This window comes from Phyllobates terribilis, unplaced genomic scaffold (genome assembly GCF_046119375.1).
Source record: "Phyllobates terribilis strain yellow unplaced genomic scaffold, ASM4611937v1 Scaffold_2__4_contigs__length_985480577, whole genome shotgun sequence".
NCBI classification, from domain to species: domain Eukaryota; kingdom Metazoa; phylum Chordata; class Amphibia; order Anura; family Dendrobatidae; genus Phyllobates; species Phyllobates terribilis.
The window spans coordinates 780,042,516-780,067,586 of NW_027362762.1; the positions used below are offsets into that span (position 1 = coordinate 780,042,516).

At 45.2% G+C, this 25,071-nt stretch overlaps 1 protein-coding gene across 1 annotated transcript in view; it reads left to right on the plus strand.

The window, feature by feature from the left end:
• Positions 1-25,071, plus strand: part of DHRSX (dehydrogenase/reductase X-linked) — a 724,432-nt gene that overhangs the window by 536,341 nt on the left and 163,020 nt on the right. The window contains exon 5 of the mRNA XM_073667356.1: positions 20,231-20,438. Within this exon, the coding sequence (XP_073523457.1) occupies positions 20,231-20,438 (208 nt within the window). The remainder of the gene's footprint in view (positions 1-20,230; positions 20,439-25,071) is intronic.

A 25,071-nucleotide genomic window follows, 5' to 3' on the forward strand; every position in this document is an offset into this window, starting at 1 on the left:
TGCTTTTATATGAGACGGCTTTGTCTAGCGTCAGTGCCACTGCACTCCTCTCATGCTTTTATATGAGACGGCTTTGTCTAGCGTCAGTGCCACTGAACTCCTCTGATGCTTTTATATGAGATGGCTTTGTCTAGCGTCAGTGCCACTGCACTCCTCTGATGCTTTTATATGAGACGGCTTTGTCTAGCGTCAGTGCCACTGAACTCCTCTGATGCTTTTAGATGAGACGGCTTTGTCTAGCTTCAGTGGCACTGAACTCCTCTGATGCTTTTATATGAGACGGGTTTGTCTATCGTCAGTGCCACTGCACTACTCTGATGCTTTTATATGAGACGGCTTTGTCTAGCGTCAGTGCCACTGCACTCCTCTGATGCTTTTATTTGAGACGGCTTTGTCTAGCGCCAGTGCCACTGCACTCCTCTGATGCTTTTATATGAGACGGGTTTGTCTAGCGTCAGTGCCACTGCACTCCTCTGATGCTTTTATATGAGACGGGTTTGTCTAGCGTCAGTGCCACTGCACTCCTCTGATGCTTTTATATGAGACGGGTTTGTCTAGCGTCAGTGCCACTGCACTCTTCTGATGCTTTTATATGAGACGGCTTTGTCTAGCGTCAATGCCACTGAACTCCTCTGATGCTTTTATATGAGACGGGTTTGTCTAGCGTCAGTGCCACTGCACTCCTCTCATGCTTTTATATGAGACGGCTTTGTCTAACGTCAGTGCCACTGCACTCCTCTGATGCTTTTATATGAGATGGGTATGTCTAGCGTCAGTGCCACTGCACTCCTCTGATGCTTTTATATGAGACGGGTTTGTCTAGCGTCAGTGCCACTGCACTCCTCTGATGCTTTTATATGAGATGGGTTTGTCTAGCGTCAGTGCCACTGCACTCCTCTGATGCTTTTATATGAGACGGGTATGTCTAGCGTCAGTGCCACTTCACTCCTCTGATGCTTTTATATGAGACGGGTATGTCTAGCGTCAGTGCCACTGCACTCCTCTGATGCTTTTATATGAGACGGGTTTGTCTAGCGTCAGTGCCACTGCACTCCTCTGATGCTTTTATATGAGATGGGTTTGTCTAGCGTCAGTGCCACTGCACTCCTCTGATGCTTTTATATGAGACGGGTTTCTCTAGCGTCAGTGCCACTGCACTCCTCTGATGCTTTTATATGAGATGGGTTTCTCTAGCGTCAGTGCCACTGCACTCCTCTGATGCTTTTATATGAGATGGGTTTCTCTAGCGTCAGTGCCACTGCACTCCTCTGATGCTTTTATATGAGATGGGTTTGTCTAGCATCAGTGCCACTGCACTCCTCTGATGCTTTTATATGAGACGGCTTTGTCTAGCGTCAGTGCCACTACACTCCTCTGATGCTTTTATATGAGACGGCTTTGTCTATCGTCAGTGCCACTGCACTCCTCTGATGCTTTTATATGAGACGGGTTTGTCTAGCGTCAGTGCCACTGCACTCCTCGGTTGCTTTTATTTTTGACGGGTTTGTCTAGCGTCAGTGCCACTGCACTCCTCTGATGCTTTTATATGTGACGGGTTTGTCTAGCGTCAGTGCCACTGCACACCTCTGATGCTTTTATATGAGACGGCCTTGTCTAGCGTCAGTGCCACTGCACTCCTCTGATGCTTTTATATGAGACGCGTTTGTCTATCGTCAGTGCCACTGAACTCCTCTGATGCTTTTATAAGAGACGGCTTTGTCTAGCGTCAGTGCCACTGCACTCCTCTGATGCTTTTATATGAGACGGGTTTGTCTAGCGTCAGTGCCACTGCACTCCTCTGATGCTTTTATATGAGACGGCCTTGTCTAGCGTCAGTGCCACTGCACTCATCTGATGCTTTTATATGAGACGGGTTTGTCTAGCGTCAGTGCCACTGCACTCATCTGATGCTTTTATATGAGACGGGTTTGTCTAGCGTCAGTGCCACTGCACTCCTCTGATGCTTTTATATGAGACGGCTTTGTCTAGCGTCAGTGCCACTGAACTCCTCTGATGCTTTTATATGAGACGTGTTTGTCTAGCGTCAGTGCCACTGCACTCCTCAGATGCTTTTATATGAGACGGCTTTGTCTAGCGTCTGTGCCACTGAACTCCTCTGATGCTTTTATATGAGACGGGTTTGTCTAGCGTCAGTGCCACTGCACTCCTCTGATGCTTTTATATGAGACGGCTTTGTCTAGCGTCAGTGCCACTGAACTCCTCTGATGCTTTTATACGAGACGGCTTTGTCTAGCGTCAGTGCCACTGCACTCCTCTCATGCTTTTATATGAGACGGCTTTGTCTAGCGTCAGTGCCACTGAACTCCTCTGATGCTTTTATATGAGATGGCTTTGTCTAGCGTCAGTGCCACTGCACTCCTCTGATGCTTTTATATGAGACGGCTTTGTCTAGCGTCAGTGCCACTGAACTCCTCTGATGCTTTTAGATGAGACGGCTTTGTCTAGCTTCAGTGGCACTGAACTCCTCTGATGCTTTTATATGAGACGGGTTTGTCTATCGTCAGTGCCACTGCACTACTCTGATGCTTTTATATGAGACGGCTTTGTCTAGCGTCAGTGCCACTGCACTCCTCTGATGCTTTTATTTGAGACGGCTTTGTCTAGCGCCAGTGCCACTGCACTCCTCTGATGCTTTTATATGAGACGGGTTTGTCTAGCGTCAGTGCCACTGCACTCCTCTGATGCTTTTATATGAGACGGGTTTGTCTAGCGTCAGTGCCACTGCACTCCTCTGATGCTTTTATATGAGACGGGTTTGTCTAGCGTCAGTGCCACTGCACTCCTCTGATGCTTTTATATGAGACGGCTTTGTCTAGCGTCAATGCCACTGAACTCCTCTGATGCTTTTATATGAGACGGGTTTGTCTAGCGTCAGTGCCACTGCACTCCTCTCATGCTTTTATATGAGACGGCTTTGTCTAACGTCAGTGCCACTGCACTCCTCTGATGCTTTTATATGAGATGGGTATGTCTAGCGTCAGTGCCACTGCACTCCTCTGATGCTTTTATATGAGACGGGTTTGTCTAGCGTCAGTGCCACTGCACTCCTCTGATGCTTTTATATGAGATGGGTTTGTCTAGCGTCAGTGCCACTGCACTCCTCTGATGCTTTTATATGAGACGGGTATGTCTAGCGTCAGTGCCACTTCACTCCTCTGATGCTTTTATATGAGACGGGTATGTCTAGCGTCAGTGCCACTGCACTCCTCTGATGCTTTTATATGAGACGGGTTTGTCTAGCGTCAGTGCCACTGCACTCCTCTGATGCTTTTATATGAGATGGGTTTGTCTAGCGTCAGTGCCACTGCACTCCTCTGATGCTTTTATATGAGACGGGTTTCTCTAGCGTCAGTGCCACTGCACTCCTCTGATGCTTTTATATGAGATGGGTTTCTCTAGCGTCAGTGCCACTGCACTCCTCTGATGCTTTTATATGAGATGGGTTTCTCTAGCGTCAGTGCCACTGCACTCCTCTGATGCTTTTATATGAGATGGGTTTGTCTAGCATCAGTGCCACTGCACTCCTCTGATGCTTTTATATGAGACGGCTTTGTCTAGCGTCAGTGCCACTACACTCCTCTGATGCTTTTATATGAGACGGCTTTGTCTATCGTCAGTGCCACTGCACTCCTCTGATGCTTTTATATGAGACGGGTTTGTCTAGCTTCAGTGCCACTGCACTCCTCGGTTGCTTTTATTTTTGACGGGTTTGTCTAGCGTCAGTGCCACTGCACTCCTCTGATGCTTTTATATGTGACGGGTTTGTCTAGCGTCAGTGCCACTGCACACCTCTGATGCTTTTATATGAGACGGCCTTGTCTAGCGTCAGTGCCACTGCACTCCTCTGATGCTTTTATATGAGACGGGTTTGTCTAGCGTCAGTGCCACTGCACTCCTCTGATGCTTTTATATGAGACGGCCTTGTCTAGCGTCAGTGCCACTGCACTCCTCTGATGCTTTTATATGAGACGGCTTTGTCTAGCGTCAGTGCCACTGAACTCCTCTGATGCTTTTATATGAGACGGCTTTGTCTAGCGTCAGTGCCACTGAACTCCTCTGATGCTTTTAGATGAGATGGGTTTGTCTAGCGTCAGTGCCACTGCACTCCTCTGATGCTTTTATATGAGACGGGTTTGTCTAGCGTCAGTGCCACTGCACTCCTCTGATGCTTTTATATGAGACGGCTTTGTCTAGCGTCAGTGCCACTGCACTCCTCTAATGCTTTTAGATGAGATGGGTTTGTCTAGCGTCAGTGCCCTGCACTCCTCTGATGCTTTTATATGAGACGGGTTTGTCTAGCGTCAGTGCCACTGCACTCCTCTGATGCTTTTAGATGAGATGGCTTTGTCTAGCGCCAGTGCCACTGCACTCCTCTGATGCTTTTATATGAGACGGGTTTGTCTAGCGTCAGTGCCACTGCACTCCTCTGATGCTTTTATATGAGACGGCTTTGTCTAGCGCCAGTGCCACTGCACTCCTCTGATGCTTTTATATGAGACGGGTTTGTCTAGCGTCAGTGCCACTGCACTCCTCTGATGCTTTTATATGAGACGGCCTTGTCTAGCGTCAGTGCCACTGAACTCCTCTGATGCTTTTATATGAGACGCGTTTGTCTATCGTCAGTGCCACTGCACTCCTCTGATGCTTTTATATGAGACGGCTTTGTCTAGCGTCAGTGACACTGAACTCCTCTGATGCTTTTATGTGAGACGGGTTTGTCTAGCGCCAGTGCCACTGCACTCCTCTGATGCTTTTATATGAGACTGGTTTGTCTAGCGCCAGTGCCACTGCACTCCTCTGATGCTTTTATATGAGATGGCTTTGTCTAGCGTCAGTGCCACTGCACTCCTCTGATGCTTTTATATGAGACGGCTTTGTCTAGCGCCAGTGCCACTGCACTCCTCTGATGCTTTTATATGAGACTGGTTTGTCTAGCGTCAGTGCCACTGCACTCCTCTGATGCTTTTATATGAGACAGCTTTGTCTAGCGTCAGTGCCACTGAACTCCTCTGATGCTTTTATATGAGACGTGTTTGTCTAGCGTCAGTGCCACTGCACTCCTCAGATGCTTTTATATGAGACGGCTTTGTCTAGCGTCAGTGCCACTGCACTCCTCTGATGCTTTTATATGAGACGGGTTTGTCTAGCGTCAGTGCCACTGAACTCCTCTGATGCTTTTATATGAGACGTGTTTGTCTAGCGTCAGTGCCACTGCACTCCTCTGATGCTTTTATATGAGACGGCTTTGTCTAGCGTCAGTGCCACTGCACTCCTCTGATGCTTTTATATGAGACGGGTTTGTCTAGCGTCAGTGCCACTGAACTCCTCTAATGCTTTTATATGAGACGGCTTTGTCTAACGTCAGTGCCACTGCACTCCTCTGATGCTTTTATATGAGACGGGTTTGTCTAGCGTCAGTGCACTGAACTCCTCTGATGCTTTTATATGAGACGGCTTTGTCTAGCGTCAGTGCTACTGCACTCCTCTGATGCTTTTATATGAGACGGCTTTGTCTAGCGTTAGTGCCACTGCACTCCTCTGATGCTTTTATATGAGACGGGTTTGTCTAGCGTCAGTGCCACTGCACTCCTCTGATGCTTTTATATGAGATGGGTTTGTCTAGCGTCAGTGCCACTGCACTCCTCTGATGCTTTTATATGAGACGGGTTTCTCTAGCGTCAGTGCCACTGCACTCCTCTGATGCTTTTATATGAGATGGGTTTCTCTAGCGTCAGTGCCACTGCACTCCTCTGATGCTTTTATATGAGATGGGTTTCTCTAGCGTCAGTGCCACTGCACTCCTCTGATGCTTTTATATGAGATGGGTTTGTCTAGCATCAGTGCCACTGCACTCCTCTGATGCTTTTATATGAGACGGCTTTGTCTAGCGTCAGTGCCACTACACTCCTCTGATGCTTTTATATGAGACGGCTTTGTCTATCGTCAGTGCCACTGCACTCCTCTGATGCTTTTATATGAGACGGGTTTGTCTAGCGTCAGTGCCACTGCACTCCTCGGTTGCTTTTATTTTTGACGGGTTTGTCTAGCGTCAGTGCCACTGCACTCCTCTGATGCTTTTATATGTGACGAGTTTGTCTAGCGTCAGTGCCACTGCACACCTCTGATGCTTTTATATGAGACGGCCTTGTCTAGCGTCAGTGCCACTGCACTCCTCTGATGCTTTTATATGAGACGCGTTTGTCTATCGTCAGTGCCACTGAACTCCTCTGATGCTTTTATAAGAGACGGCTTTGTCTAGCGTCAGTGCCACTGCACTCCTCTGATGCTTTTATATGAGACGGGTTTGTCTAGCGTCAGTGCCACTGCACTCCTCTGATGCTTTTATATGAGACGGCCTTGTCTAGCGTCAGTGCCACTGCACTCATCTGATGCTTTTATATGAGACGGGTTTGTCTAGCGTCAGTGCCACTGCACTCATCTGATGCTTTTATATGAGACGGGTTTGTCTAGCGTCAGTGCCACTGCACTCCTCTGATGCTTTTATATGAGACGGCTTTGTCTAGCGTCAGTGCCACTGAACTCCTCTGATGCTTTTATATGAGACGTGTTTGTCTAGCGTCAGTGCCACTGCACTCCTCAGATGCTTTTATATGAGACGGCTTTGTCTAGCGTCTGTGCCACTGAACTCCTCTGATGCTTTTATATGAGACGGGTTTGTCTAGCGTCAGTGCCACTGCACTCCTCTGATGCTTTTATATGAGACGGCTTTGTCTAGCGTCAGTGCCACTGAACTCCTCTGATGCTTTTATATGAGACGGCTTTGTCTAGCGTCAGTGCCACTGCACTCCTCTCATGCTTTTATATGAGACGGCTTTGTCTAGCGTCAGTGCCACTGAACTCCTCTGATGCTTTTATATGAGATGGCTTTGTCTAGCGTCAGTGCCACTGCACTCCTCTGATGCTTTTATATGAGACGGCTTTGTCTAGCGTCAGTGCCACTGAACTCCTCTGATGCTTTTAGATGAGACGGCTTTGTCTAGCTTCAGTGGCACTGAACTCCTCTGATGCTTTTATATGAGACGGGTTTGTCTATCGTCAGTGCCACTGCACTACTCTGATGCTTTTATATGAGACGGCTTTGTCTAGCGTCAGTGCCACTGCACTCCTCTGATGCTTTTATTTGAGACGGCTTTGTCTAGCGCCAGTGCCACTGCACTCCTCTGATGCTTTTATATGAGACGGGTTTGTCTAGCGTCAGTGCCACTGCACTCCTCTGATGCTTTTATATGAGACGGGTTTGTCTAGCGTCAGTGCCACTGCACTCCTCTGATGCTTTTATATGAGACGGGTTTGTCTAGCGTCAGTGCCACTGCACTCCTCTGATGCTTTTATATGAGACGGCTTTGTCTAGCGTCAATGCCACTGAACTCCTCTGATGCTTTTATATGAGACGGGTTTGTCTAGCGTCAGTGCCACTGCACTCCTCTCATGCTTTTATATGAGACGGCTTTGTCTAACGTCAGTGCCACTGCACTCCTCTGATGCTTTTATATGAGATGGGTATGTCTAGCGTCAGTGCCACTGCACTCCTCTGATGCTTTTATATGAGACGGGTTTGTCTAGCGTCAGTGCCACTGCACTCCTCTGATGCTTTTATATGAGATGGGTTTGTCTAGCGTCAGTGCCACTGCACTCCTCTGATGCTTTTATATGAGACGGGTATGTCTAGCGTCAGTGCCACTTCACTCCTCTGATGCTTTTATATGAGACGGGTATGTCTAGCGTCAGTGCCACTGCACTCCTCTGATGCTTTTATATGAGACGGGTTTGTCTAGCGTCAGTGCCACTGCACTCCTCTGATGCTTTTATATGAGATGGGTTTGTCTAGCGTCAGTGCCACTGCACTCCTCTGATGCTTTTATATGAGACGGGTTTCTCTAGCGTCAGTGCCACTGCACTCCTCTGATGCTTTTATATGAGATGGGTTTCTCTAGCGTCAGTGCCACTGCACTCCTCTGATGCTTTTATATGAGATGGGTTTCTCTAGCGTCAGTGCCACTGCACTCCTCTGATGCTTTTATATGAGATGGGTTTGTCTAGCATCAGTGCCACTGCACTCCTCTGATGCTTTTATATGAGACGGCTTTGTCTAGCGTCAGTGCCACTACACTCCTCTGATGCTTTTATATGAGACGGCTTTGTCTATCGTCAGTGCCACTGCACTCCTCTGATGCTTTTATATGAGACGGGTTTGTCTAGCTTCAGTGCCACTGCACTGCTCGGTTGCTTTTATTTTTGACGGGTTTGTCTAGCGTCAGTGCCACTGCACTCCTCTGATGCTTTTATATGTGACGGGTTTGTCTAGCGTCAGTGCCACTGCACACCTCTGATGCTTTTATATGAGACGGCCTTGTCTAGCGTCAGTGCCACTGCACTCCTCTGATGCTTTTATATGAGACGGGTTTGTCTAGCGTCAGTGCCACTGCACTCCTCTGATGCTTTTATATGAGACGGCCTTGTCTAGCGTCAGTGCCACTACACTCCTCTGATGCTTTTATATGAGACGGCTTTGTCTATCGTCAGTGCCACTGCACTCCTCTGATGCTTTTATATGAGACGGGTTTGTCTAGCGTCAGTGCCACTGCACTCCTCGGTTGCTTTTATTTTTGACGGGTTTGTCTAGCGTCAGTGCCACTGCACTCCTCTGATGCTTTTATATGTGACGAGTTTGTCTAGCGTCAGTGCCACTGCACACCTCTGATGCTTTTATATGAGACGGCCTTGTCTAGCGTCAGTGCCACTGCACTCCTCTGATGCTTTTATATGAGACGCGTTTGTCTATCGTCAGTGCCACTGAACTCCTCTGATGCTTTTATAAGAGACGGCTTTGTCTAGCGTCAGTGCCACTGCACTCCTCTGATGCTTTTATATGAGACGGGTTTGTCTAGCGTCAGTGCCACTGCACTCCTCTGATGCTTTTATATGAGACGGCCTTGTCTAGCGTCAGTGCCACTGCACTCATCTGATGCTTTTATATGAGACGGGTTTGTCTAGCGTCAGTGCCACTGCACTCATCTGATGCTTTTATATGAGACGGGTTTGTCTAGCGTCAGTGCCACTGCACTCCTCTGATGCTTTTATATGAGACGGCTTTGTCTAGCGTCAGTGCCACTGAACTCCTCTGATGCTTTTATATGAGACGTGTTTGTCTAGCGTCAGTGCCACTGCACTCCTCAGATGCTTTTATATGAGACGGCTTTGTCTAGCGTCTGTGCCACTGAACTCCTCTGATGCTTTTATATGAGACGGGTTTGTCTAGCGTCAGTGCCACTGCACTCCTCTGATGCTTTTATATGAGACGGCTTTGTCTAGCGTCAGTGCCACTGAACTCCTCTGATGCTTTTATATGAGACGGCTTTGTCTAGCGTCAGTGCCACTGCACTCCTCTCATGCTTTTATATGAGACGGCTTTGTCTAGCGTCAGTGCCACTGAACTCCTCTGATGCTTTTATATGAGATGGCTTTGTCTAGCGTCAGTGCCACTGCACTCCTCTGATGCTTTTATATGAGACGGCTTTGTCTAGCGTCAGTGCCACTGAACTCCTCTGATGCTTTTAGATGAGACGGCTTTGTCTAGCTTCAGTGGCACTGAACTCCTCTGATGCTTTTATATGAGACGGGTTTGTCTATCGTCAGTGCCACTGCACTACTCTGATGCTTTTATATGAGACGGCTTTGTCTAGCGTCAGTGCCACTGCACTCCTCTGATGCTTTTATTTGAGACGGCTTTGTCTAGCGCCAGTGCCACTGCACTCCTCTGATGCTTTTATATGAGACGGGTTTGTCTAGCGTCAGTGCCACTGCACTCCTCTGATGCTTTTATATGAGACGGGTTTGTCTAGCGTCAGTGCCACTGCACTCCTCTGATGCTTTTATATGAGACGGGTTTGTCTAGCGTCAGTGCCACTGCACTCCTCTGATGCTTTTATATGAGACGGCTTTGTCTAGCGTCAATGCCACTGAACTCCTCTGATGCTTTTATATGAGACGGGTTTGTCTAGCGTCAGTGCCACTGCACTCCTCTCATGCTTTTATATGAGACGGCTTTGTCTAACGTCAGTGCCACTGCACTCCTCTGATGCTTTTATATGAGATGGGTATGTCTAGCGTCAGTGCCACTGCACTCCTCTGATGCTTTTATATGAGACGGGTTTGTCTAGCGTTAGTGCCACTGCACTCCTCTGATGCTTTTATATGAGATGGGTTTGTCTAGCGTCAGTGCCACTGCACTCCTCTGATGCTTTTATATGAGACGGGTATGTCTAGCGTCAGTGCCACTTCACTCCTCTGATGCTTTTATATGAGACGGGTATGTCTAGCGTCAGTGCCACTGCACTCCTCTGATGCTTTTATATGAGACGGGTTTGTCTAGCGTCAGTGCCACTGCACTCCTCTGATGCTTTTATATGAGATGGGTTTGTCTAGCGTCAGTGCCACTGCACTCCTCTGATGCTTTTATATGAGACGGGTTTCTCTAGCGTCAGTGCCACTGCACTCCTCTGATGCTTTTATATGAGATGGGTTTCTCTAGCGTCAGTGCCACTGCACTCCTCTGATGCTTTTATATGAGATGGGTTTCTCTAGCGTCAGTGCCACTGCACTCCTCTGATGCTTTTATATGAGATGGGTTTGTCTAGCATCAGTGCCACTGCACTCCTCTGATGCTTTTATATGAGACGGCTTTGTCTAGCGTCAGTGCCACTACACTCCTCTGATGCTTTTATATGAGACGGCTTTGTCTATCGTCAGTGCCACTGCACTCCTCTGATGCTTTTATATGAGACGGGTTTGTCTAGCTTCAGTGCCACTGCACTGCTCGGTTGCTTTTATTTTTGACGGGTTTGTCTAGCGTCAGTGCCACTGCACTCCTCTGATGCTTTTATATGTGACGGGTTTGTCTAGCGTCAGTGCCACTGCACACCTCTGATGCTTTTATATGAGACGGCCTTGTCTAGCGTCAGTGCCACTGCACTCCTCTGATGCTTTTATATGAGACGGGTTTGTCTAGCGTCAGTGCCACTGCACTCCTCTGATGCTTTTATATGAGACGGCTTTGTCTAGCGTCAGTGCCACTGAACTCCTCTGATGCTTTTATATGAGACGGCTTTGTCTAGCGTCAGTGCCACTGAACTCCTCTGATGCTTTTAGATGAGATGGGTTTGTCTAGCGTCAGTGCCACTGCACTCCTCTGATGCTTTTATATGAGACGGGTTTGTCTAGCGTCAGTGCCACTGCACTCCTCTGATGCTTTTATATGAGACGGCTTTGTCTAGCGTCAGTGCCACTGCACTCCTCTGATGCTTTTAGATGAGATGGGTTTGTCTAGCGTCAGTGCCCTGCACTCCTCTGATGCTTTTATATGAGACGGGTTTGTCTAGCGTCAGTGCCACTGCACTCCTCTGATGCTTTTAGATGAGATGGCTTTGTCTAGCGCCAGTGCCACTGCACTCCTCTGATGCTTTTATATGAGACGGGTTTGTCTAGCGTCAGTGCCACTGCGCTCCTCTGATGCTTTTATATGAGACGGCTTTGTCTAGCGCCAGTGCCACTGCACTCCTCTGATGCTTTTATATGAGACGGGTTTGTCTAGCGTCAGTGCCACTGCACTCCTCTGATGCTTTTATATGAGACGGCCTTGTCTAGCGTCAGTGCCACTGAACTCCTCTGATGCTTTTATATGAGACGCGTTTGTCTATCGTCAGTGCCACTGCACTCCTCTGATGCTTTTATATGAGACGGCTTTGTCTAGCGTCAGTGACACTGAACTCCTCTGATGCTTTTATATGAGACGGGTTTGTCTAGCGCCAGTGCCACTGCACTCCTCTGATGCTTTTATATGAGACTGGTTTGTCTAGCGCCAGTGCCACTGCACTCCTCTGATGCTTTTATATGAGATGGCTTTGTCTAGCGTCAGTGCCACTGCACTCCTCTGATGCTTTTATATGAGACGGCTTTGTCTAGCGCCAGTGCCACTGCACTCCTCTGATGCTTTTATATGAGACGGGTTTGTCTAGCGTCAGTGCCACTGCACTCCTCTGATGCTTTTATATGAGACTGGTTTGTCTAGCGTCAGTGCCACTGCACTCCTCTGATGCTTTTATATGAGACAGCTTTGTCTAGCGTCAGTGCCACTGAACTCCTCTGATGCTTTTATATGAGACGTGTTTGTCTAGCGTCAGTGCCACTGCACTCCTCAGATGCTTTTATATGAGACGGCTTTGTCTAGCGTCAGTGCCACTGCACTCCTCTGATGCTTTTATATGAGACGGGTTTGTCTAGCGTCAGTGCCACTGAACTCCTCTGATGCTTTTATATGAGACGTGTTTGTCTAGCGTCAGTGCCACTGCACTCCTCTGATGCTTTTATATGAGACGGCTTTGTCTAGCGTCAGTGCCACTGCACTCCTCTGATGCTTTTATATGAGACGGGTTTGTCTAGCGTCAGTGCCACTGAACTCCTCTAATGCTTTTATATGAGACGGCTTTGTCTAACGTCAGTGCCACTGCACTCCTCTGATGCTTTTATATGAGACGGGTTTGTCTAGCGTCAGTGCACTGAACTCCTCTGATGCTTTTATATGAGACGGCTTTGTCTAGCGTCAGTGCTACTGCACTCCTCTGATGCTTTTATATGAGACGGCTTTGTCTAGCGTCAGTGCCACTGCACTCCTCTGATGCTTTTATATGAGACGGGTTTGTCTAGCGTCAGTGCTACTGCACTCCTCTGTTGCTTTTATATGAGACGGCTTTGTCTAACGTCAGTGCCACTGAACTCCTCTGATGCTTTTATATGAGACGGGTTTGTCTAGTGTCAGTGGCACTGCACTCCTCTGATGCTTTTATATGAGATGGGTTTGTCTAGCGTCAATGCCACTGAACTCGTCTGATGCTTTTATATGAGACGGCTTTGTCTGGCGTCAGTGGCACTGCACTCCTCTGATGCTTTTATATGAGACGGGTTTGTCTAGCGTCAGTGCCACTGCACTCCTCTGATGCTTTTATATGAGACGGGTTTGTCTAGCGTCAGTGCCACTGCACTCCTCTGTTGCTTTTATATGAGACGGCTTTGTCTAACGTCAGTGCCACTGAACTCCTCTGATGCTTTTATATGAGACGGGTTTGTCTAGTGTCAGTGGCACTGCACTCCTCTGATGCTTTTATATGAGATGGGTTTGTCTAGCGTCAATGCCACTGAACTCGTCTGATGCTTTTATATGAGACGGCTTTGTCTGGCGTCAGTGCCACTGCACTCCTCTGATGCTTTTATATGAGATAGCTTTGTCTAGCGTTAGTGGCACTGCACTCCTCTGATGCTTTTATATGAGACTGCTTTGTCTAATGTCAGTGCCACTGAACTCCTCTAATGCTTTTATATGAGACGGCTTTGTCTAACGTCAGTGCCACTGCACTCCTCTGATGCTTTTATATGAGACGGGTTTGTCTAGCGTCAGTGCACTGAACTCCTCTGATGCTTTTATATGAGACGGGTTTGTCTAGCGTCAGTGCCACTGCACGCCTCTGATGCTTTTATATGAGACGGGTTTGTCTAGCGTCAGTGCCACTGCACTCCTCTGATGCTTTTATATGAGACGGCTTTGTCTAACGTCAGTGCCACTGCACTCCTCTGATGCTTTTATATGAGACTGCTTTGTCTAGCGCCATTGGCACTGAACTCCTCTGATGCTTTTATATGAGACGGCTTTGTCTAGCGTCAGTGCTACTGCACTCCTCTGATGCTTTTATATGAGACGGCTTTGTCTAGCGTCAGTGCACTGAACTCCTCTGATGCTTTTATATGAGACGGGTTTGTCTAGCGTCAGTGCCACTGCACTCCTCTGATGCTTTTATATGAGACGGGTTTGTCTAGCGTCAGTGCTACTGCACTCCTCTGTTGCTTTTATATGAGACGGCTTTGTCTAACGTCAGTGCACTGAACTCCTCTGATGCTTTTATATGAGACGGGTTTGTCTAGCGTCAGTGCCACTGAACTCCTCTGATGCTTTTATATGAGACGGGTTTGTCTAGTGTCAGTGGCACTGCACTCCTCTGATGCTTTTATATGAGATGGGTTTGTCTAGCGTCAATGCCACTGAACTCGTCTGATGCGTTTATATGAGACGGCTTTGTCTGGCGTCAGTGGCACTGCACTCCTCTGATGCTTTTATATGAGACGGGTTTGTCTAGCGTCAGTGCCACTGCACTCCTCTGATGCTTTTATATGAGACGGGTTTGTCTAGCGTCAGTGCCACTGCACTCCTCTGTTGCTTTTATATGAGACGGCTTTGTCTAACGTCAGTGCCACTGAACTCCTCTGATGCTTTTATATGAGACGGGTTTGTCTAGTGTCAGTGGCACTGCACTCCTCTGATGCTTTTATATGAGATGGGTTTGTCTAGCGTCAATGCCACTGAACTCGTCTGATGCTTTTATATGAGACGGCTTTGTCTGGAGTCAGTGCCACTGCACTCCTCTGATGCTTTTATATGAGATGGGTTTGTCTAGCGTCAATGCCACTGAACTCGTCTGATGCTTTTATATGAGACGGCTTTGTCTGGCGTCAGTGCCACTGCACTCCTCTGATGCTTTTATATGAGATAGCTTTGTCTAGCGTTAGTGGCACTGCACTCCTCTGATGCTTTTATATGAGACTGCTTTGTCTAACGTCAGTGCCACTGAACTCCTCTGATGCTTTTATATGAGACGGCTTTGTCTAGCGTTAGTGCCACTGCACTCCTCTGATGCTTTTATATGAGACGGCTTTGTCTAACGTCAGTGCCACTGCACTCCTCTGATGCTTTTATATGAGACGGCTTTGTCTAGCGTTAGTGGCACTGCACTCCTCTGATGCTTTTATATGAGACGGCTTTGTCTAACGTCAGTGCCACTGAACTCCTCTGATGCTTTTATATGAGACGGCTTTGTCTAGCGTTAGTGCCACTGCACTCCTCTGATGCTTTTATATGAGATGGCTTTGTCTAGCGTTAGTGGCACTGCACTCCTCTGATGCTTTTATATGAGACGGCTTTGTCTAACGTCAGTGCCACTGCACTCCTCTGATGCTTTTATATGAGATGGGTTTGTCTAACGTCAGTGCCACTGCACTCCTCTGATGCTTTTATATGAGATGGGTTTGTCTAGCGTCAGTGCCACTGAACTCCTCTGATGCTTTTATATGAGACGGCTTTGTCTAACGTCAGTGCCACTGCACTCCTCTGATGCTTTTATATGAGATGGGTTTGTCTAGCGTCAGTGCCACTGCACTCCTCTGATGCTTTTATATGAGATGGGTTTGTCTAGCGTCAGTGCCACTGAACTCCTCTGATGCTTTTATATGAGACGGCTTTGTCTAGCGTCAGTGCCACTGCACTCCTCTGATGCTTTTATATGAGATGGGTTTGTCTAGCGTCAGTGCCACTGAACCCCTCTGATGCTTTTATATGAGACTGCTTTGTCCTGCGTCAGTGCCACTGAACTCCTCTGATGCTTTTATATGAGACGGCTTTGTCTAGCGTCAGTGCCCCTGCACTCCTGTTATGCTTTTATATGAGACGGCTTTGTCTAGCGTCAGTGCCACTGCACTCCTCTGATGCTTTTATATGAGACGGGTTTGTCTAGCGTCAGTGCCACTGCACTTCTCCGATGCTGCCATATGAGACGGCTTAGATAGTGCATATAGTTTGGGCCAGCAGTACAGCGATATGAGTTTGTATCAAATGCACAGATTTACTATTTCATGGAAATGACTGATAACTGAATGACTGATATTGCATTTTTTAAAATCAGCCTTTCCCTGAACTCTGAGGGAGATTTGGCCAGCTAATGTAATTTAATGGATGATTAAAGTTATAAAAGGTATGAGATTTTTTTCTCCCCACTTCATGTGGCATTGTAGAAAGCACTTGTTCTCCATTACCCTCCCAGCAAGGTATGGACTTTGCTATAGAAGGATTTTCAAGTTATGATCCTAAAATACTCTCTTATTTATGGTACTTAGAAAGTATCATCGGATCACCATTCAAAAATTGGTAGGCAGATGAGGAGTCACTCTATAAAAGGGAAGGGAACAAAAGACAAAAATCAAGCCAAGGACAAAACCAAGGCAGGTCTTGTATCACAGCAGTCCAATTGGCTATCCAAACCGCTTTAGAAAAGTCTATACTGCTGTTTCCTGGCCACGGTTCTCGAACTCCTTGGCAGTCAGTCAGGAGTTCCCCAGAAAACAGGGGCACAACCGGTCTCTTATATTTTAGAGATGGCCAATTGATTCAACTTCCATCTAAACTGGAATATGATGCTGGACAAGAGTTATTGGATACTTATCTCACCCCTACTCATTACAGTGGCGGATCCCATGACCAATTTCCCATTTGCAGAGAACTGTGTCTTCCATTTGTATTATAAGGTTAGGAAACATTAATGTTCAATAGGTTGACGCCAGGATCCTATTAATAATTATGTACACTGAATCCTTCTATATATCCTTCCAGATGGTGACATAATATGTTAGGGAATTGTATTCATTATACTGTACATATTTCCTATCATTATAAAATGGAGCACTCTTAATATACTTTAGTGGATGTTTCACATTTGGGAGTGATTTGGATAAAACTCGTATATAACAATAAACATCTGGGATTTGGAAAAGTAGAGCTTAAAACAGAGCTGCTCACGGACCTCAAAAGAAAGGGATATCTGATAGTGCATCTCAAATTATCTCAGGACCTTCCAAAGTTTCTCACTAAATATCCTTTATTTAGTAACTTTCAATAGTGCCTTTTTCAGAAATAATCCCTTTTAGTGACAGCATGCCTTTGGTATGAATTTTTTTTATATATTTTTTATACTTTTACCCCTATCATGACTTCACCGTGCTAATTGCTATGTTATATTTTTGGCACATTATGACAATTTGTCACCATTTGCACTCCAGAGAACAGGTAACCTTCAGACAGATTGCGTTTTGCACAGCCTATTTTCATCTGTGTAATATAAAAGCCCAATGTTCGACTAATTGCTCTTGAACAACACTTTACAGACAATCTTTTTACGCTAACACCTGCTCTTTGGATTTCTTATTATTCCTCCACCGCTTTATTTGAGAAACCCCATAGTCAATGAACGCTAACAAATTCCAAGCTACAGAAAGAAAATTAAGGACTTCTAAAGTCACCGAGAACGTCGCCATGAAAAACGTACTTAAAAGTTAATGTGTGTTCTTTTCAAAATCCAGTCGTAACTAAAGATTAAACTGTGGGTTCACCTCTGGCTGACTTACAAAACATATAAGTAATCACTATTTATGCAATGGCCAATTAAATGGAATATATAATTAGATAATTACACACAAGTTATTTTTGCATTTTTAAATATTTTTGGTGCCAATTATATGATTGTCCACGTGAAAATAAAACATTGAACTATTCCAGTTTTCATACTTGCAACTAGAATACACAGAACAGCTGCCAATTTATTTATTTTTTGTCCCTAACTTGACAGCTTTGCTGTTTTGACTGGTCAGAATTAGCAGAGCCACCTCGTTGTCATTAGCAGCCATATCCATGTTACTGCTAGTAGTCTAGGAAAAGTAGGACCATAACAATATACACATGGATTCACCCTGTCACTACCTGGTTTCTGTACAAAATGACTTCCCAGAGGCTATAATCATTTATAACATATTCTGTCAACTTCTATTCATTGAAATTGCCATAAAAAATTCACATTCTGCTGTATTGTCTATGCAAGAAATATAGGAAGGAAATGTAACCACCCAGGGAACGTTTTTAAAAATAAAAGACTTGACTGTGTATTTAAAGACTTACATCTATAGTATACTTACAGTTTATTTAATATTTCCTTCTGTTCATTATATGTACTGCAGACCCTCACCTATCACTCACAACTCATCTCAGGAGGCAGAAGCACTAGGCTCACGCACAATAATAATAATAATCTTTATTTTTATTTAGCGCTAACATATTCCACAGCTCTTTACATACATTATCATCGCTGTCCCCATCAGGGCTCACAATCTAGATTCCCTATCAGTATGTCTTTGGAGTGTGGGAGGAAACTGGAGAACCCGGAGGAAACCCATGCAAACATGGGGAGAACATACAAACTCCTTGCAGATGTTGTCCTTGGTGGGATTTGAACCCAGGACCCCAGCGCTGCAAGGCTGCAGTGCTAACCACTGCACCACCGTGCCGCCCAATAGAAAGTCTGTACACCCTTACAGCGCACTGTGTACAGGCTCCGTTTTCTTCTATTGCTGGAGCTGAGCAATTCTGTCTCCTGAACAGCACACAATGAGATGTGTGAGCAATAGGTGAGGACCCAAGTGCCACCAATCTATCACAAAAGATGGACATATTGAAAAAAGAACAAAAGATAGGTATACATTAATAAAGTTAAAGGTAGTCTGTCACCCCAAAATCCATTTTAAATGGGCATATTGTTGTAGGGGACCTAGCACCTATAAAAAACATACTAGCACTGTACCTGGTAACGTTTAATGAATCTCCAAATGATGGGGCTAGGGTGCACCCGTCGCTGCACCATTTTGCCACCTCATTTACATATTGTGGACCTTCCTCCTTGTTTAATTGACAGTACTCACTTTCCAGAGCGAGCTCTGTCTGAATGCTGCCATTGTGTGTGCACATGTGTACTGACATCGCCTATCCCTGGCCGCGCTCGCCCAGTGACGGAGCGCGTTCTCCTCCATGTCTTCTTTCTGCTGATACCACTCCCTACACTAATATATTTGTAAATGTAGCAAGAGGCTTCAGAGAGGCGTTTTCTGAAGCTGCTTGCTACATTTCTGGGTGTAATAGTGTAGCAAGCGGCATCAGCAGAAAGAAGACATGGACGAGAACATGCCCCGTCACTGGGCGAGCACGGCCAGGGATAGGCGATGTCAGTACACATGCGCACATGCACCACCTGCTGGGGAAACGACCCAAAATGCAAATGAGGTGGCTTAATGGTGCACCAAACTCTTGACCATGCAATGATGCACTGTAGCACCCTCATTTGCATATGAATTAAAAGTTATTTTCTCAGGCAGGTACTATACTAGTATGATTTTTATAGGGGCTAAGTCCCCTACAACACTTTATAGTCCATTTAAAATGCATTTGGGGGTGACGGACTCCCTTTTATATACATAATATATTTGCTTTACATAGAATTTCCACCTAACAGAAAAAAAATCAACATTTCCACTAGAAAAAATATACTGTATGGTGCTCATTTTTTTAGGATGTTTCATACTTTCTCAATTATTCATTACATAAAACCAGGATGTAGCTAAATTACACTGGCTGAACTAAACAATGTCTTATGTCCTAATATGTAGCACATTTCCAAGATCTAGAAAAGTCCTTCTTTGAAGGCATTGTCAACCTAGAATATTCCGCGGAGTCCACCCAAGTTATCCTCAGGATTGGATGGAAATATTACCGTTAACCGAAAGTCATTTCTAGAATTATAGTTGATTTCTCACTACTAGAGATGAGCGAACCTGATTTGAAAAGTTCAATGTTCGTACTGGACAGTTACTGTCCGGTGCTAAACGCCGAACATGGACTTTCCCTGGAAGTCCGTTGCGATGTTCAGAGTTCCGGTGGAAGTTCGTTGCAGAGAGAGATATTTTTTTTGTTACCCAGACCCAAAATTCGAGTCTCCATTGTTTTCAAAGGGGTTCGGGTTCAAGTTCAGCTACAGTTCTCGTACCTGAGCCGAACTTTGAAATAAAGTTCAGGTCGGGTACCAGAACCTGAACTTCCACGGGTCCGCCCATCCCTAGTCACTACATCACACAATACAAACTGCATATATTATTAAATAAACCTTTTAGTTCTGATGAGGCCGGTGTTTTAGCTTGTAAAACCCATGTCAGAATGCTTGCATACTACTGCAATTAAAACTTTTAGAAAGGATTATACAGCCATATTGATATGGATTTTCAAGGTACGTACACAAGCCCCATCAGGTCTAAGCTAACTATTAATGTATGTAGTTTGTATTGTGAAATCTGGTGACAGATCGGCTGTTATTGCTTAGTACAGATGCTTTTCTACTCCAAATGTTAATTACAGTTATCTTTTATTCCACTTTATATCTCATGTATTAAATAATTCTGCCAACTCACCATCTATTGTAACTTTTTTTTTTTCTTGTAGCGGGTGTCATGTTTTTCCCAGAACAAATAACTGAAGATGGCTTTGAGGTGCACTTTGGTGTGAATTATTTAGGTCATTTCTTACTGACAAACCTCCTCCTGGACACACTACGGAAGTCAGGTACAAGTGATTTCAATGCTCGGATTGTCACCGTTTCATCGGCCACCCACTTTAATGGTCAGATGAACTTTGAGGCTCTACAAAGCAGGTAAATATATATAAAGTAATTACATTTAACCAAAATGAATTAAGTTACACAATACAGATTGACTACTGAAATTGGACCTGTAAGTCCATATGAATGAAATAAAAAGCTACTTCACTTGTGCCGATGCAGCAAGAGTTACTCATGTGCGGTGCGCCACTGAGCTCCTTTATGTTCACATGTTCCAAATTCGGCACATAGGCCCAGATTTCTCAATGTATTTGCTCATACTTTTTAGGCAAATTTTTCTATAGTGTTTAATATTTTTCAATCTTTTATGTGACATGTTTATTTGCGCTAGAATATATAGAATTTCATGTACGTCAGATTGAAATGTGGCTCGGTCAGGATAAAGACCCAATTCTCACAATGGAATTAAAGACCATTTTTTCTTATCTAAGTAATGAAAAAAATAAATAGTTTATGTCGCCAATTTCCAAAACCTGTGACATTCTCATTTTTCCATCGATGGTGCTGTGTGAGGGCTTGTTTTATTGTGTAAAGACCTGAGGGTTTTATAAATACAACATTTTGATTTCCTCTTATTGCACTTTTTTTTTTTTGCGGAGTTGTAGTGACCGAAAAAACACAAATTGTAGGTGTTTCCTTACCTATTTTTTATTCCTTTATACAGCATTTACCAATCAGGTTAATTTGATGTATTGATAGATCAGACTTTTACGTACACAGTGATACCATACATGGTCTATACACTAGGATCTGACATATGGCTCTTATCACAAAATGACTGTTCTTCCCAAACAGGCACTCAGTGCACCTTGGTGTGGTCGAGCAGTTCAGTGCACCTTCCCACTTACTTGTTTTCCATTTATATCTGCTCTCCTCTTTCTTGAGTGACAGCTCTGGCTTTAGAGAAGCCAGTGATGGGTGGAAAGATAGATGAAAAACAAGTGAAGTCTGTCTGCACAAAATGACTGTTAAAACCAAGTATATGAGCTCAGTGCACCCTTGGTGTGGCCAAACATTTAAAGGGGTTGTCCCACAAACAAAAGTTCATTTTAATCAATAGATCTTGGAATAATAATAATTTCCACAATTGAATGTATTTAAATTAAATGTCCCTGTGCTGAGATAATGTTATAAATGTTCCCCTGTGTAATTTCTGTGTCTGACCGTTTATGGAACATGGTCTGATCATATCACAGCTCCTGGGCAGGGGAGGAAGCAAAAGAGTATACAGACATTACAGCACGGTATCGCAGCTGATTCTTTCTTTGAAGTAAAACATTGTTTAAAAACAGGCAGGGAAATGTTTTACCTCACAAAAAGAATCAGCTGTGATCCTGCTGTCCTGTCTGTATACTCTTTTGCTTCCTCCCCTGCCCAGGAGATGTGGTATGATCAGACCGTGTTCCATACACGGTCAGACACAGCCATTACACAGGGAAACATTTATAAGATTATCTCAGCACAGGAACATTTTATGTAAACACATCCAATTGTTTAAGTTAATATTATTTCAAGATCTATTGATTAAAATGAACCTTAATTCATGGGAAAACCCCTTTAAAGGATTGTTGCTCAGTAAAGTTCAGTTTTGTCTAGATACCTATGTAGTTTTCTGCTTACCATTACCCTTATTCATTGAGCATGTCCCACACATTGGTACATGGCAGGTGTATGGCTTATAATGTGTAAAGGTATGTTCTACTGAGTCTGCACTTTTTTGCCACAACTCTTCCATTCATTTGAATGAAAAACCCCTGTAAGTGCAGCTTCCCATCTATTTCTTTTCCATCTTTCTCCACCATTCTCTTGCTCTATAAGCCAGAGCTGTAAATCAAAGAAGAGAGTGGAAGGAGATAAGGGGAAAACAAGCGGGTGGAAAGGTGCACTTAAATGCTTGGCCATGCAAAGGGTTCAGTGAGCGCCTGTACTTGGTTTGAATAGTCATTCTGTGCTGACAGACTCCCTTTAACAAATAGATGGGAATGTGTGCTCCAGACAGCAATATGTATAGCGCCTGACTGCAATTCAAAAATGATTAGCTGATCTCCTTTGTTTTGAGCTCACCATGCTCTCTTCAAGCAAGAAATATATATCCATCCACAGGATACTTAAAGCACCACTCCAGCATTTTTTTATTGCAGTGCTAGAGTGGTGTAACTAATCTAACTTCCAAGCCCATAGTCTCATACTTAGCAGCTGCCACCTTCATCTCTTATCGGCGCTGCTTCAGTTGGTCTTTTGTATGTTGTGACCTGTCCGATTACTCCAGTGTTTGCTGATTGAGCCGGAAGTCACAGCTCAATGTAACCGGAAGTCACAGGTAACGATCACAAGGTCTCAATGTAAGGTTATGAGAGCCTCATTCTGGCTACGTTCTGGTTCTCATAGACTTACATTGAGAGCTTGTGTTGTGACGATTACCTCTGACTTCCAGTCAGGCAGTAGTTGCAGCCACAAGATGGCAGCGCGGGAACAGAGCGGTGCCGGGAGGTGCAGAAGATAGCGGCTGGTAAGTATAATACCAGGGGCAGGGAACTTTTAGTTGCACCACTCCAGCGCTGAAATAAAAAAAATGAACGCTGGAGTGGTTCTTTAAGGGATCAATAGTATTTAACTAACTATTCTCTCTTAGTAGATGAGGAAGTGGGTCTGTGTTCACCTGAAACTTTGCATAACAGAGGATCTAGGGTTAGGGGGCAACATTGTTTCAGTAATGCTAAAGGTTCTGTCGACATTGGATATGGAATGAAAATAAACAGAGCATAGAGTCCTGTATTTGACTACTAAAGTGGTGCAGTTAATTCGATAAATATTTCTGATCCCTTGAGTGTACAGGAAAAGGTCCACTGAGCAGTTTGGCTATGCCAAGGGTACACTCTTGTGCCAGCGTTTTGATAAAGCAGTCATAAATGGTAATTGTGATTTACATGCAGAAAAATTTAACATTTCTTCCAAATGAAATAAGGCTTTGTACAGCCACATCAATAAAAAAAAATAGAAAAAGTTATGGCCACTGAAATGTAGTGAGGCAAAAGTGAAAAAAAAAATAATTAGCTGGAGAAACGGACCAAATTTTTCTCAGGTGTCTCCCTAGTTGCATCCATTTTATTATCATCCATTTTATCTCTTTGTTAGAGAAGCAGGTAGAGTGCATTTTTTTTGTTTACTGGTTCTTAGCAATTAATACTTAATAACGGATGGAACTCTGAAGTACGAAGTCTGTCTTCTGTGTTTCATCCATTTTATACAGATTCCTATAATCTTTAATGGCCAACTCTGATCTGCAAAACAGATGAGAACAAGACATGCTCTGCATCTCATAGAGCGAGGACATGGATCCATTTTTTAGACTAGATGGTAGCCCGATTCTAACGCATAGGGTATTCTAGAATATGTATGTGGCTGACCGGGCGCAATCAGCAGAGCGTTGTTTAAATTTGGCGCCAAAATCGCTGATTGGTCGCGGTTGCCGGCCACGACCAATCAGCAAAGCGGTGTTTAAATTTGGCGGCAATATCGCTGATTGGTCGCGGGCGGCGGCCGCGACCAATCAGCGAACCGTGTTAGGGAGGACCGTAGAGCGTGTTTAAATTTGGTGCCAAAATCGCTGATTTGTTGCGGCAGGTGTCCGCGACCAATCAGCGAATCGTATTAGTGAGGACCGGGGAGCGGCGCTGCCTGTGCGGGTACTTCCGCTGCGAGCAGTCGGGAGATGACCGGCTGCTCGCAGCAGAAGTATCCCGACCGGCGGCGCCGCTTACCGGTCCTCCTTTCACACTTGCCGTCGGGAGATCAGCGGCCCAGGGCGCTGATCTCCCGACGGTAGCCGCATGGAGGGCAGCGGCGCCGCCGGTCGGGGTCCTTCTGCTGCGAGCAGCCGGTCATCTCCCGGCTGCATCGCCGCTGACCTCCGTGCGGCAGATGAGCCGCTAACGGCCGCCATCTTTTTCTGAAATCCCGCGTCGCTGATTGGCCGCGGCCGGACCAATCAGCGACGCGGGATTTCCTGGACAGAAGGACAGATAGACAGACAGACAGACAGACAGACTGGATAAGACGATTATATATATTAGATGTGTGGATGGATCATTGAAACTCTACAGGTTAGTGTGCTGTCCGAGAAAAAAGAAAACGGACAGAACACAGACCCGTCACAAGATTGTGTGAATACAGCCTCAAAGGGATGTTTTCATCAGAAAGTGACTTGTTTAAAAAAATAATAATTTAACCTATTTAAAGAGGGTTAACTATGGATAAGAGCTTCTGTTCTGCTATCCTTGTGACTGCATGTACTTTGAGATGATTTATTTCACCTAGTACTTAGTACGTCCGAATGGCAATAATAATATGTGGTTTGCAGACACTACAGTTATTGTGATTGAACACTTTGAGCACTAGCACTTTAAGCATAATATATTTGGTGTTACAGATCCGGGTGGTAGAACCTCTGTGCTGCGGTACAAGGAGGGGCCAGAGGGGCGTAACTAAGTATCAACTCGGTCCGACAAGGTCGCACTTTTGCTCAGTCGACTCCATGAACCAGGGAGGAACCGAACAGAGGGACCAGGTGCCACTCTGGGACCGACCTTGTATGAGAGCAGGTGACTCCCACGGGTCAGAAGGCAGGAACTGACCGGTACAGCGGATGAGCTTCGGCTGGCAGGCT